This window comes from Ambystoma mexicanum, chromosome 2q (genome assembly GCF_040938575.1).
Source record: "Ambystoma mexicanum isolate Mex_15411 chromosome 2q, UKY_AmexF1_1, whole genome shotgun sequence".
Taxonomy (NCBI): Eukaryota; Metazoa; Chordata; class Amphibia; order Caudata; family Ambystomatidae; genus Ambystoma; species Ambystoma mexicanum.
This window is the reverse complement of record NC_090924.1, coordinates 108944486-108959929: the sequence shown is the minus strand read 5'-3', so window position 1 is coordinate 108959929 and position 15444 is coordinate 108944486. Positions and strand designations below refer to the sequence as shown.

General features: G+C 45.5%; 1 protein-coding gene across 2 annotated transcripts in view; it reads right to left on the bottom strand.

Moving 5' to 3' along the window:
- The window catches only part of TELO2 (telomere maintenance 2), an 890041-nt gene that overhangs the window by 785664 nt on the left and 88933 nt on the right, over window positions 1-15444 (bottom strand). For both annotated transcript variants that reach the window (XM_069646967.1, XM_069646968.1), the window contains exon 6: window positions 5128-5230. In XM_069646967.1, the coding sequence (XP_069503068.1) occupies window positions 5128-5230 (103 nt within the window). The remainder of the gene's footprint in view (window positions 1-5127; window positions 5231-15444) is intronic.

The window sequence follows — 15444 nt, the reverse complement described above, 5'->3', positions numbered from 1 at the left end:
TGGGTGAGAATGGTTGCTATTGACCTTTCTTGACCGTCTGACTGTTGTTGGTGTTAGCGTGGCACACTCTCTGCTGTATTCTAGTCAGCTTTGTATAATGTGATGGGGTGTGTCTATTCTCCTCCTTAGGTGTCAGAGATGGGGGTTGGGTGGCCGCTATTCCTTGCTATCGTTGTGAAATGGGTCTGTTGAGCTTGGGTGTGGTATAAGGCCATGATGCTATTGGTGAACCGTCCAAGTGCTTCACTCTTGGTCAGCCTAAGTATTCAGTGTTTAGTGTCCTCCTCTCATGGCTATCTCTCATTATGTCGTTTGGTAAGTCATGGAGTGTCTTCCGTAGATTCTGTTTGTAGTCGATAGCTTGGCCAAGCACTTCGCCAGCACTGTCTCATCTGCTTTAAGTTGGCCATTAGAAACCACAGAGTGTGGGATCGCGTCTTTGCTTATGAAAGACGACAATGCTGGAAGTCATTAGGGATGGTGGGAGATGACGCAAGTCAATTTCCTCTCGAAACATTTGCCCAAGTTGTGGGATTAATGTTTCTAGCATTAACTTATATATGTCAATTGGGAAGCCATCACATCCTACCACTTTGGCCGAAGTGAGCCCCCGGATGGCCCTGAGGACCTCTTTATCCGGAAGAGGGGCATTTAGCAGGCTAAGATCATCCTGGGTAGCCCTAGGGAGTTGTAGGTTGTTGAGAAAGGTGTGATGCACCCACCCTACATCCCTGTCAGGTGGGGCTGCAGAGAGATCCCAATAGTAAGCTCTGAATCTCTGGTTAATAGCATCATCACCTGTAAATACCTCGCCATTAATATCTTGAATTGATGAGTTGCGCCCGCTGCCTGCCTTTATGGGTGAGAGCTATCATGCGTAGGGGCCTATCCCCCTGAGCAAAAAGAGTATGTGCCCATTTGGAGAAGACATTTTGGGCTCTAAGCGTGCCAACATGAGAGATTTCAGTCCGCAATTTGACAATGCAGGGGTATACTTGTGGGGTCTTATGAGTGAATTCAACTGCCTGTAATTCCGAGGTCAATTGGGATTCTTTTTCCGACCAGTCATTTCTTATGTGCCCAGCGAAAGATAAATTGCCCTCTTAGATATGCTTTATATGGGTCCGAGCAAAGAAGAGTGTTAAAATCCCCCACCAAATTTTCTTTATTTTATTTGTATTTATTTTCTTGTTCATTTATAACACGTTTAATATCAGTGAGTGGTTTCTAAGCACAGGATCGGGATTCGAACCTGGGTTGTGCTGCGTTGTCTTGCTTCCAAGACAAATAAATGGGTTTCCCCGGAGCTATCCTTCCTCCCCGGATATTGCCAGAATCCATCTGAATCCTGAATAAGAAGGTCTACCATATTGTGGTATTGAAGTGACATGAGGTTTAGCCGCCAAGAGGGGGGGGGGGGCTTAAATGGTACATCCGGGAGTATAATGCGCATTAGTACCAGGGTATGGTCAAACACAGTCATCGGAAGAATTGAACATGTATCCACCGTATATATTGTATTGCATGGGAGCAGCCAATAATAAAGACGGGACTAACAATGGTGGTGATTAGAGTAGAATGTCTAATCACTCCAGCCCTCGTGTAACCATCTCCACACATCATCAGAGCGGAGATCCAACATTAACGTACAGAGGGCCTGAACCTTTTTGGAAGAGGACCGCCGTAGGCCAAATGAGGTATAGCTTGTTAGTTGCAGAAAGCCTGTGAGCAGTCATCCGGGGGGACCTGGTGCATGGCCCCCACGTTACAGAAGGCGAAGGAGAAGGGGCTGTGCCACACTCTAGATTAAGAATCAATATCAGTTGCCCGCTCCCAAATCCAGAGATAGATCAGCGTGTTTACTGGCATTAGGGATGGGCGAGCAAGGGTGTAGCTGGGTACTTCACAGCTGCCTTTTCCTCAGGGGCCCCTGTTAGTCCTCAAGTCGAGAGTAAGCAGCGCTACCTCCAGGAATCATTTGCAGGTTGTTGGTCTGTCTTTATTAATTTATGGCCATGGAGGTACTGGGTGTCTCATTCAGTGCTGGATTGAGGCCTGCATGGTAGCACTCAGCGCCTCATGTGCCACAACATCATATGTCTGCTAAATCATGTAAAGTGCCATCATCGTGGGGTTGCATACCTTCTAACCCGGACACTGTGTAGAGGTCCCCAGCATCTGATAAATCCATCTCTTAACGCCTGTAGAAGCAGGCCGATCAGGAGAGGCACAGCAGGGCGAGGCCATGGGAAGCCTCTGCGGTCTGTACCGGCCAGGAATCCGTCAGCATATCTGTTCTCATTCCCACCACTGTATTGCGTGTACAACTGCAGCTGTGCGCCGGTCAGCACTTCATCCCCCAAATGCACTACACACCTCCAGGCAGTCAGAACGATCGCAGCGGTCCCACTACGTTCACTCACGGGACGGAAGCATTTCCCTCATTATCTGCCTCAGGGCTGTCTCGTGTTGCTCCTCCAGCGGTAGGTGTAGGGAATAATGTTGGTGGCGTCGGTGGAGGTACCCTGCCCCAGCCCACCTTCCTGGCCGAAGCTGCGATCAGCCACAAAAGCACTCTGATTTAAGCCCGGACTTTGCCGGGTGGCATGTGGGAAAATCACGGCCCCCATGCTGTCCGCAGGCTACGTGGAACAAAGTGAAAGCAGGTTTAATAACGAGCAGCCCGCTCGTCCGGCACAGAGCACCCTCAGGACGCAGCCACCTTGCTTGGGCTCTCGATGGTCCCCCACTAAAATCCATTTTGAAGCTCATGGTCATACTGGTGAACAACACCTACACTTGCTCTCAGTGCAAGCCACAATTTACTTCTCTTCATAATTGCTAACATGGTCCACAAATGCCTCCTTGCCATTCCATTTTACTATGGAACAGCAAAAACTATTTCCAGGATTCTAAAACCATCCCATTCACACTTACTTGTGAAGCCTAGATTTAACCTTAAGTGTGCTGGTGGGAACAGCTTTTCAGTTCAGGGGTGAATATGAGGAATTCCCTTTCCCTTGGCATCTTAAGGAAAACACAACACTGCACATTTTACAGTCTACAAACAGCTCAAGTTTGTCAATTTTTGACCATCTAAAAGAATACATTTGCATTTCTGTATTCCATCAGATTCAGAAGTTACAGCACTTTTATGCAATAGGTTTTAAGCGCTATACAAGAATTCATAACAGAACAAGTAAGGACACACATATTATTCTATTTAATAAGAAATTACCTTACAAAAACTAGGGGCAAAGATGGGTAGAGATTTACTAAATAAAATCATATAAACATTTTACGTCATAGTTACACGCAACTCTACAAATTCATCACCTGCCACATCCAGGTACTACAATTTACAAAACTTCTGGACAGTCTAACCTGAGCCCCACATTTTGTGGTGGTAGGTTTTGTTGGCACTTGATTTATGCATGCAGCAATAAAATCAAAATAGTTTTGTATACACTAGAAAAAGTTGTCTTATTTTTTGTACTAAGAAATGGGCAAACATTGAAAAACACTGATTCTGAAATTTCTTGAAAACACTGGGGAAAACGACAACACGAGAATAAACATTTTAAAAAATAACAGAGAGAAAACAGGAAGCCGTACCCATAGAAGCCTGGTGTTTTTTGTTTGGGTAGTCCACTATACTGAGTAGCTATGTGAAATGTATGTCTTATCCCCTTATGTGTTTTTTGCCACAGACTTGCTTTGCCTGTATATTTAAAGTACTTATGACGGAATCTTTTTGTCCGAATGCAATACTTAATAAACATATACAGATATATTTACAGTATATTATGTGTTGTGTAATTTATTGTGTATGTGTATGGGACTGATTGTACTTTTAGCAACCTATTCCATCCCAAAAGTGAAGCCTGACTGCTCTGCTATGTTACCCAATGACTGAATTTTGGTTTAACTTGGACAGTGCGACACTCTGTACTTCCACTAACGATAGGTCCTTGAACAACCGTCAACGAAAAGCTGCATCAAAACTTTCCCAATATGAAGCTAGATGTGTAGTTAGGATCTACCCACATTGTGCAAGGATGAATGAATCATCCTTGCCAAACCCCAGTTGCTGGAATGACAACCGACAGACGCATCTTCAAGGCGACCACAGTCCTAGAAAGCAATCTGCTTTCTATGACCAATATACGCTGGGCAGAGTCAGGAAGAGGACGGGACTGCCAAGGAGGAAGAGGTAAGAAGCGCCTAGAAGTGGTCTGGGGGAGGGCTAAGGGTGCATGAGGTGGGCTGAATGACTTGGCCGGGGACATAAGGGATGGAGTATCACCATTGAGGGCACAGAGACAGGGTTTGTGGTGCCAAGGAGGTGGGTTGGATGGTGGGGGTAAATCCCCTATTACAGAGCAGATGAGGGGCAGGAGCAGGGAGGAAAAAGAGGCAGATTTGGAGAGATAGAAATCCCCAGGCAGGGAGTGAGGAGCAGTGTACACTTAGAGGGCTTTGTCAGGTCAGGGTTTTGCGGGGAGGGAAGTCGGCACACACATCAATGTAATAGATGCTTTCCCACCTCTGCTGGCCACTGACTCACCCCTGAGAACAATAGTGGAGGGCTGTGAAAGGTGTCAGTGACTAATAAGTATGGGACTGTAAAGCCAATGGCTACATTAAGACTTACCCCTATTTCACAAAATAGGTAGGAGCGCGAGGTAAATTCAAAGGTGGACTTGTCCATCAGGAAATATGGTCATTTTGCAACAGGTATGTGCGTCTCCAAAATGGTGGCAGCACTGAGGCAGATTGTCACAACTGGAGCATGCACCAATCATCACTAGGTTAGTCAGCCTTCGAGTTGTATTGGTGTACCCTGGATGATGCTTTAACAGAGGTAACATGTAGGGGGATTGGTAAAGGTTTCCCTTGTGATAAAAGAAACCATGATGCTGTATTTACATGGTTCATGTTGACCACCACTTGTCAAAATATGTTCTCACACCATAGGCACTAATAGGAAATGATCATTAGCCCAAACCTGAACTCCAGAAATTGCCAATTGGCCTCTGCATGTTTCTACAACAGTAGACTGTCTTCAAAAAGCCTTTTAATGTACCTAGTCAACACTCCATTCTAAGACGAAGAACATGGCATTACCTTGTGTCCATACTGTAGAAGCAAAAGCTTCTGGGTGATCACATATTCTGCCTTCCTGTTCTTCACAACCAGGTTTCCAAGGAGCCGGCATAGAACGTTGGCCCTACAAATAAGATATCAAAATATAAGTATTCTGAGAAAGCACTGCATGTTTAGTGGCTTCTTTGTGACTGTGTAACAATGGGCCAACAGTAGTCTTATGATCGTTTCTTTTTAGTGTAAGCATTAACCCTACAGATAATCTGCATACCATCCACTTTTACTACCTCAATACGACAAATACACCCAACATAAAATAGGAAGAAACAGACACATTAGTGCCCACTCACTGTTCCTCTGGTATGTTAAAATCAGTGGTACGAGCAACGCAGTGCAGTTGGAAGAAGCTGTGAAGGCATCACGAAGCAAGACACAGACAACCAACTTAAGTTTAAACAAACAATATTTATTAACTTGCATATAAGGATGGAAAAAGGCCTAACTTGCTGTATGCTCAGGTGGAAATTCCCTACCTAAATTAAACTAAGGAAAGTCTGAGTCAAATAGTTAAACTTAAGAATCTGTCTGTGTCCAAGACCTATACTTGCCCTCACAATTAATCTACACGTGTTGGGATGTCAGCAACAAAAAGAAACAGTGTCCAACATAAAGTTCTGAGCCTCTTCCAGCTCGCAGCTTATTTTCAGCTCCCTTCCCCAAGTATAAAACCGTTCCAAAAAAAGTCTCAAAGTTACCTTTAAGTTCAGGATGATAACAGTTTTAGTCAATACTTTTGGTTCCCATCCCCAAGTTTCAAACAACACAGTTTCAAACACAAAAGCGCCTTGAGACGCCATCCTCAAGGCAGAAAATGTTTCAAGTCTCAGGTTTCCCTTCCCCAAGATTTAGTTTCAGTACCCCAAAATATCCTTTGTTTTCTTAGGGCTCTTTGTCACACTTGCGCCCTCTTTTTATAGTTGATTTTCATGTAAATGTTTTGTCTGTGTTAGATTCAATTTCAGGGTTCCAGTTAATTCGGCTTTCAAGGTGTATTTTTGTTATGGGTAGTTTTCACACAATTTTGTATTCAATATGGTATTCAATATGCATCTCTGATTCCATGTTAAAGTTCCAATCACTTTAGAGTTCAGCATACAATGGTTTTGCTTAGATTTGAAGTTCATTGTTAAAGTTCCATTTTAGTATACATCATATATTTGTTTTACTTGAAATTAAAGTTCTGTTCACTTTTGAACGCAATATGTTACAATTCTGCGTATTGGTAAAGTGTTCATTCGGTTCGGTATTAAATAAACATGGGTTGTTCTCGTAGTACACTTTAAACTCAACCTGCTGTTTAATACTCTTGTAGTTTACTTCAAACGAAATATCCAGCACTTAGAGACTTTGACAAACATGCTTTTCTTCAACACGGGACCACTCCGATACTAGGTTTTGCTGATTTTCAATAGTTGACAAGAGTTTGAAGAAGACCTTCAAAAACGTGTTCTCGCAAACACTTGAACGCTCCGATACAAAGTATTCCTTTAAAAAAGTTCAAACGCTCGTGCACCGGGTTTCTGACTCATTAGAAACTCAACTGTCATGTTCACAGCTTTCCCAGCAGTGCAGGTCACACAGCCTTCTGCTCTTCATATCAGGGGTCCAATTCATGCTCCGTGGGCACGCCTCTGGCGACCCCTACATGCATGGGAACGAGAATCTTGGACACCATGAAAAGGCACAGCCTCTCTTCATGGCTCCCTTCTCAACATTCAGTACATTCCACAGAGCCTCAGCTCCTATGCCGCGCTTCCATAGACTGCTTCTCTCTGCAGACCTTTGCATCTCAGCGTGCTTCTTTGATAGGACTCCCTGCTACTTGCACCAGCCTTCCTGTTGCTCTCCCTGTCAGTCCCTTTGCTGCTGGGTTGGGCTCCTTTTATACACCTGTAGCCACTTATTAGGCAAGATTGTATGCAATACCCTTTGGGTGCACTATAACAACCCTGACCTCCTGGCAATAGGAACCCAACCTTTGGTATAAGCTTGTACTACACGGGTTGGTAGCGTGTCGAACAGCCAGGCTTATTTCAAGAGGGGTCAATGTGAGCAGTAGGGGAGTTACACAGAGATTCACAGTGACAAGTATTCAAATACACTTTTACACACAAGGTTTCTTGAATAAACAATTATTAATTTATTTAGCAGTCAGTTAGAGTAAGCCTTCTTCAGAAGGGAGCAATATACAGTAACACTTAAATAAACTTCACAAAATACACACTCTTAATATCTCTCAAGCAGTGAGTACCCTTTTGGGATGGCCCACAGACACAACCTACACCCTCAGGTGACTTCAGTAGCTAGGGTGCTGGGGACATTAATATTTCACTGTTGCATTTAGAATCATTTAAGAGTAAGTCAAAAGAAAAGGTTATTAGAACATACAAGAGACCACAGATATTCTTAAGCAGGCAAATACTTTCAGATCACTCAGTAAGAGTCATTCAATAGAACAGGCTATGCCAAAGTCAATGGGCAAAAGTCTATCTGAGCTGAAGTACTTCTTTGCAGGTAAGTAAGGACAGTCTTTGCACAATGTTTTAGAAGTCTTTGAAGAAAAAGTAAAATCAATGTAGGACCACAAGCTGTTAGACTTGTGAGTAGTAGAAGATGCAAGCAACTCTACAGCAAGAGGTAAGTTCTCTCAGACTTTTACAGTACCTTTGTATTGAGGAAAAAAGTGCAGCAGATTACTTCTGTTCCTGAGCAGCTCTGCAGATCTCACTGTTCCTGGGCCTCAGTCGTGAGGAAAAGAGGGAGGACTTCTGGGGACTCCTGCACTGCAATGGGACGGTCACCGCTCGCAACCGGCAATCTTCAAAGAAGTGGCTGTTCGGTGTTTCCATCACAGGTTTCCCCCTTTCTCACCCGTTTTCGTTGTCTGATGACTTCTTTAGGAGGAGTCTTCTTTCGTATGGTTCGGGTCTTATACAAGCCCGCTCGGCTGTCCTCGGCTTCCAGTGTTCGTTCAGCTTTGATGTCCAGGATCAAGGGAAAACTCCAGGAAATTCAGAAAAAGGATATGGAGCACGCGGAGGCGGTGCAGGGATTCTGGGAAGGGCTGGATAAGGAGGAGGGAAGGTAGATTGGAAGAGGGGGTTCCAGGAACCAGGAAACAACAGAATAACACAAGGGAGAGTACGGAGCACACGTCTGGTCACAGCTAACAGCAGCATTGAGACGCGCGGGGCCGCGGGAGTGTGGCCTCTTTATAGAGTACGCTGCGTAGAACGTGAAGACTGGTGAACAGCGTTCTGAGCTTGCATCCATGTTGGTAGTATTATGAAGTGTAATCCCCGACGTGTCAGGGACCAGGAGGCCCAGAAAGGGCGAGTTTGATGGTTCATGACAGCATGCCTTCTCCGAACACCCGTCCCGCCGGGTTTGCCCGGGTGTATGAGATGGAACCTTCTGAGTAACCTGGGGGTATTTAAGTTTGAGATAGGTTCCCAAGTGCGTTCATTGGGGGGATATCCTTTCCATTCCACCAGGTACTGGAGTTGGCCACGTCTATATCTGGAATCACAAATTCTGGAGACCTCATTCTCCAGTTGGTCATTGACGAGCACTGGGTTAGGCCGGAGGTTATTTCGAGAGGTCTGGACGTATGGCTTTATTAAGGATGTATGAAAGACTGGGTGGATTTTCTTCCAGGAGTCTGGTAATTTGAGTCGAAAGTTGGGTTGATGATTTCCTTAATAGGGAAAGGCCCATAATACCGGGGAGCCAATTTATTTGGTCGTAGATGCCGTGGCAGTAGCTTCGAGGATAGCCATACTTTATCCCCTATTGTGTAGGAAGGGCTTGGTCTTCTTTTGGAGTCCGCATACAGCTTGGTCTGGGTCCTGGCCTTCTCTAATTGTTCTTTGGCCTCTCTTTGTACATTAATGAGTGTTTCAATCCAGGAGTCGACTGTGGGAACTGGTGTAGGATGTGGAAGGACAGAAGGTAGAACCGAAGGGTGGAATCCTTGGCTACAGAAAAAAGGGCTGGTCTTAACGCCCGAGTGGTCTGAATTATTATAAGCAAATTCAGCCACTGGTATTAAAAAGGGACCAATCGTCCTGGACCTTGGTAGTGAAGCAACAGAGATATTGTTCCAAGGTTTGGTTAATACGCTCTGTAGCTCCGTTGGTTTGGGGATGATAACCTGAGGGAGGGCACGTTGAATATCCTAGTATTGCAAAGGTGTTTCCAGAACTGAGAAATGTATTGAGGCCCTCTGTCCGATATGATCTTGGAAGGGAGTCCATGTAGTCGGAATATGTGTTCCAGGAAAATTCCAGCAAGTTCCGACGAGGATGGCAGTTTATACAGGGGTGTAAAATGAGCCATATGAGTGAACAAGTCAATGGTGACCATGATGGTTGTTTATCCCCTGGAAGGTGGTAACTCCACAATGAAGTCTGTACCTATGAATTCCCAAGGCCTTGTTGGAAGTGGAGGTTGCTGTAGTAGACCCGCCGGTCTTTTGTTGTCATGTTTGTTTTGATTACAGACAGAGCATGCCTGAACGTACAGTTGTACGTCAGCTTTCATTCCGGGCCACCAAAATTGCCTTTGTATTAGTTGAAGGGTATTGGTAATACCACAATGTCCGGAGTAAAGGGTATCGTGACAGAAGTTTATTATCCTTTGTTGTAGTTTTTGTGTTGGAATGACCAAGGCATTATCTTTGAACAAGTCTCCATGTTTAGTCTTCAAATTCCACTGGTTCTTACTCGAGATGTCTTTCCAGAGCTCAGAGGATTGAGTTTGCATGCGAACTTCATCTAGGAGACTGATTGCGTGAGCTACAAATATTGTATGGGGAACCATCTTAGGAAATGTTCGGTCTTCAGGGGGTTCATAGTCAGGACGCCGAGATAGGGCGTCAGCAATTATATTTTGTGTTCCAGGAACATGGTGAATGTGGAACTGGTATTGGGCAAAGAAGAAGGCCCAACGGGCCTGACGGCTGTTGCTGCATTCCAGGGCCTGTAATACTTGGAGATTTCGATGGTCCGTGCGAACCTGGACAGGATGTTTAGCTCCTAGAAGTAAATGACGCCACTCGGTGAAGGCTTGGCGGATGGCTAGCAGTTCCTTTTCTAAAACCGAGTAATGAGTTTCACTGGGGGTCAATGTCCGTGAAAGATAAGCAATAGGATGTTCCAGTCCGTCATCGAGTTCCTGTTTCAAAATTGCTCCGATGGCATAGTCAGAGGCGTCTGTTTCCACTAGGAAGGGTCGATTTATATCAGGTTGAGCCAGGATGGGGGCTTGTGTAAAATCAAAAGCCGTTGTAATTCTGCCTTAACATGTCCTTCATGCTTGAGAGGATCCTTAGAGAATATCAAAATATCGTCCAGGTAGACGATGACGAAAAGAAACAGCATATCCGAAAACACCCGATCCATAAAGCGTTGGAAGATACCCGGAGCATTAGTGAGTCCAAAGGGCATGACCAAGTATTCATAATGACCAAAGGGAGTTCTGAAGGCTGTCTTCCATTTGTCTCCTTCCCCAATACGGATCAGATGGTAGGCATCCCTGAGATCAAATTTGAAGAATATTACGGCTCCTCATACGGCTTCCAGGATATCTGAGATCAAGGGTAATGGATAACGATCTTTAAGGGTGCACTGATTTAGACCTCGATAATCAAGACAAGGTCTGAGCTCCTTGGTGTCTTTCTTAGGAACAAAAAATAGTGAAGCTCCGGCTGGAGACTTGGATGGGCGTATGGTGCCGTTTTCTAGGTTAGTATCTAGGTATTCACGAAGGGCCTTTTTCTCGGGTTCAGACAGAATAAACATCCTTCCAAAGGGAATCACAGCTGAAGGTTCGGTTTCAATAGAACAGTCTTCCGGACTATGGGGGGGTAAGGCTTGGACAATAGCAGAAGAGAACATATCAACGTATTCCTGGTAGGCTTTAGGAACCTGGATGATGTTGGAGACCGTAAGAGGACCTTGCTGGGTTGTTGAACGTTCTTCCGATGGTGTCGGAGAAAGATCCAGGAGTAGACAATGAGACATGCAAAATTCGGAACCTAGGAATAGGGAACCCGCTGTCCAATTGATGTATGGATTGTGTTTTTGTAGCCAGGGCATTCCCAATACCATTGGATAATGGGGAGATTTTATGATGTCAAACTTTATCTTCTCTCGATGATGGTTTATTGCAAGCTCGATTTCCTTGGTCTGAAGGGTTATAGGTCCAGAAGAGAGGGGTCTCCCATCAATTGCTTCTATGGGTTGCAAGGTGTTCCGGGATTCATAGAGAATATGATGTTTAAGGACCCATTCTTGATCTATGAATATTCCCATGGCCCCACAGTCCACTAATGCCAGAATGGGGTAGGTTTCCTTCTTGGATGGCGATAGAAAGGCCTGTAAAATTTCCAGAGAGTTTTGTCCAGGAGAGTTTAAGGATGGTATAGATGTGGAGCCTACATCTCTCTCCCGAAACTGAGCTCCATCTAGGATCGGGAGCTGGCGTTTCTCGAACGCCACAGAGGGGCTATTGGACATTCTCTGCCTAAATGCTTGTCCCAGGCACAGTACATGCATAAGCCAGTATGGATCCTTCGCAACCTTTCTTGGGGGGATATGGGTCCACGGAAGGCCCTTAGTTGCATGGGTTTGGGTTTGTTTGTAGGAACAGAAGTATCTTCGGATTTCGAGGAAATCTCTTAGGGGTTCTTCTGGAGGGGTGACTTGGTCTTCCTTTTCTCTGCCTTCCTTTCCTGGATGCGAAAATCAATCTGTAGAGCAAGATCCATAAGTGCCTGGTAAGAACTTGGACGTGCCACCCTGGCTAATTCATCCTTGATATCTTCATTTAGCACTCTTCGAAAGAGAGTGGAGCAAGCTTCAGGAGGCCAACCCGCTTCTTTAGCCAGTTGCTTGAATCGAGTCACATAAGCGAGCATGTCCTGAGATCCTTGCTGGAAATCAAGTAAACGTTCTTGAGCACTAAAGACCTGTTCTGGGCGGTCAAACATGGTTTTAAGTGCTTGAATGAATCCGTCATAATCATCCAAGAGGGCATCTCCGGAATTAACTAATGGTGTGGCCAGGCTAATGCATTCCCGGAAAGGTGTGAAATAATAAAGCCCACTTTAGCCCTGGGGGTGGAGAAATAATAAGGTTTAAAGGTAAATTGGGCCAAACAAGAATCCAGGAATCCACTCAGGGTTTTTGTAGAGCCATCATATTTCTCAACAATGCCGCCCAATAGCACACTGTCTTTTGTGGCAGAGTCGCGGGATAGCACCAATTGCTTTAACGCGGCGTTCTGAGCTTTCAGGTTCTGCTCTTCGGTCGTTAGTTCCTGCATGCCACGCATAAGATCCTGGATGGCCGCCTCCATGTCTGTATCGACTTCGGTCAGGTGGCGTCTCAATCTGTCACAGGTTTCCCTCTTTCTCACCTGTTTTCGTTGTCTGATGACTTCTTTAGGAGGAGTCTTCTTTTGTATGGTTCGAGTCTTATACAAGCCCGCTCGGCCGTCCTCGGCTTCCAGTGTTCGTTCAGCTTCGATGTCCGGGATGAAGGGAAAACTCAAGGAAATTCAGAAAAAGGATATGGAGCATGCAGAGGCGATGCAGGGATTCCGGGAAGGGCTGGATAAGAAGGAGGGAAGGTAGATTGGAAGAAGGGGTTCCAGGAACCAGGAAACAACAGAATAATACAAGGGAGACTACGGAGCACACGTCCGGTCCCAGCTAAAGGTAGCGTTGAGACACGGGGGGCCTCGGAGGTGTGGCCTCTTTATAGAGTACGCTGCGTAGAACGTGAAGACTGTTGAGCAGCGTTCTGAGCTTGCAGCCATGTTGGTAGCATTATGGAGTGTAATCCCCGACGTGTCAGGGACCAGGAGGCCCAGAAAGGGGGAGTTCGATGGTTCATGACAGTTTCAGCTCCTCACGTCTACCGCAAATAGCAACACTGGGGTTCCTGATTGTCGAGATGGCTTTCCTTGCTTCTGGGGCGCCGCACTGTATTGAGGGGGCTCAGGCTCGGTCAGTCCTGCTTCCTGGGAGTCCGGAGGATCTTCCTGGAGCTTTTAGCCAGCTTAAAAGCAACACACACAATCTGGTGTTCCTCTCCCTGGTGTTCCGGTTTCCAGCAGTGACTCTGTTGAAATTCAACAAGCTCCGAGATGGTGGCTTACTTTGGAGTTGATTGGTCCCTCCAACTGAAGGGGAGAAGTGATCCTTGCAGGGGATTCTCTGTCGATGCAAACTTGGCATTTCGGCACTGCAGCAGGGCTTCACCGGGCAAACCAACGGTCCAGGAGTTGCAACAGGTGTCCTCTTCAAGTTCTTCTTCGGTTCCTTCGTCCAGTGGTCGACTCTGCCTTCCAAGCCAAAAGCCTTGCCTTTTATTCGGTTCTCTCCCATTCATTCCAGCCTAGCTGTCAGTCACCCAGCAGGGTGCCTGTCCTTGCCAGACAGTCAGCTGGCCAATCACTAAAGAGTGCATTTGGATCTCCTAGGAGACTAAGCACAGGGAGTTTCGGGCACCTCCCTCACTTCCTGCTCACCCCAGACACTCTGGAGCCAGAGGCGGGCGTCACTTGTGAATCCCGCCAAAGGCAAAGCAAACAAAGGGACCGAACCGGGTTTGGCGCGCAAAGTAAATCTCAAGAAGGACCACTCCATTAAGAAATGGTGAAAAAAGTAGACAGAGGCCATTTTGACAAAAATGGCACCCTTGGGTGCTTTACTGCAGCTGCGAACGCAGCCCGTGGTAAATGCACACCACAGTAGTTAAAAGTAAACCACTCCTCCCAGCCATTCAGTGAGGAAAGGGTAACATTAAAATATGTTACATGAGAAGCTAGACAAAGGGGATACTAGGTAACCCCTCCAGCACCCTAATGTAAAATAGTGTGTGCTGGGTCTAGAAAGTTACAAATATAAGTAAAGTCAATTTCAATTTACTGCTCTGGGAAACAGTAGTTTATCCCAGAGAAGGTATTTAAACCTTTGCGAATCCTGGAAGGCTTCCCTGTGTCACTGCACACTCTCCAGGTAAAAAAAATCAGGTGCTCAAAATCCAGCAAAGTTGCTGGGGGGTCTCTAAGGTGGAGGGAATTAGCACATTTCTGAGAATTCTACCTAACACCCCTTGACAGGCTGCAGGTGTGGATGTACAAATAGCCCTGCCTGACCAAAATCAGCGGGACATGCTTGACCCTCACAGTTCTCAGAAGGCATCTTCCTCGTCCAAGTACCACAGTGGTAAAAGAGTGATGTCTTCATTGTTTTTAGTTGCTTCTTCTTCATCCCAGTATTGTCAAATGTCATATGTGGAGAAATAAGGGGAACTGGCTCATAACAGCCCATGACGGTAGGGGAAGGGTTGGGTTGGTTGTTACTAGGAAAAGGGGCATAGCATGTCTCGCCCATCCTGGCCTTCATTTTCTTCACCGTCTTTCTGATGCATCTGGACTGGTGATATTTTATATTACTCTCTAGTTCCGTGGGCTATGGGTAATAATATCCCATAATTGCCTCTGGAATAGAGGACTCCTCCTGGAAGGGAAAAGCTAAATACTGTGTCTCACCTGAGAACATCTCATTCCCACTCCCCAAGTACCCTGCACCCGAGTGATCCTCCCTCGCTTCTACACCCCCAAGGTCAGGATCCAAAAGGGATGGTCTTTCCCTGGCCACCTGCGCAGAGGATACAAGGGGAGCAGATGTGAGGACGCCCTCAGGATTCTCACAGAGCCCTAACATTATGTATGACTCGCTGATCTGAAGAAATAAAAGAATAAAATGCATCTCTTAATTTGCATGAATTACTAAAAATGGTTTTAGAGTTAAAATAGATTTGTACTTGTTTTACAAAAAAAGAAAAACACTGGAAACGGGGAATAACTTTTTACTCCCTAAAAATTATTTTACTCTCAATGTAAAAAATTGGGAGCAAAATACTCCCACTTCAAAATTCTAGCTGGAGTCCTGGTGAGAGTAATACATTAGTGTCAGGGATTTGCAAGTGAATGGGTTAAAAGCGGAGTCATTTTGAATAGATCCGAGGCGGTCCCATTTAGGACAGTCCAGTTAGAGAAATACTTTAAGAATGCTTGCTATGGGATATTATAAAAGGAAGCTAGTGGGTTTGAGACAAAAAGATGACACATGAGGCCAGGGAGGCTTCTGCAGTATACCTGACAACCGGAGAGTTAATAGGCCAGGAAGCAGATGAGATCAGTGAAGTTGCCACGTCTCAATGGCTTTCGAAATGAATATTCTAAAAAAACAAAGGGTAGAACTGA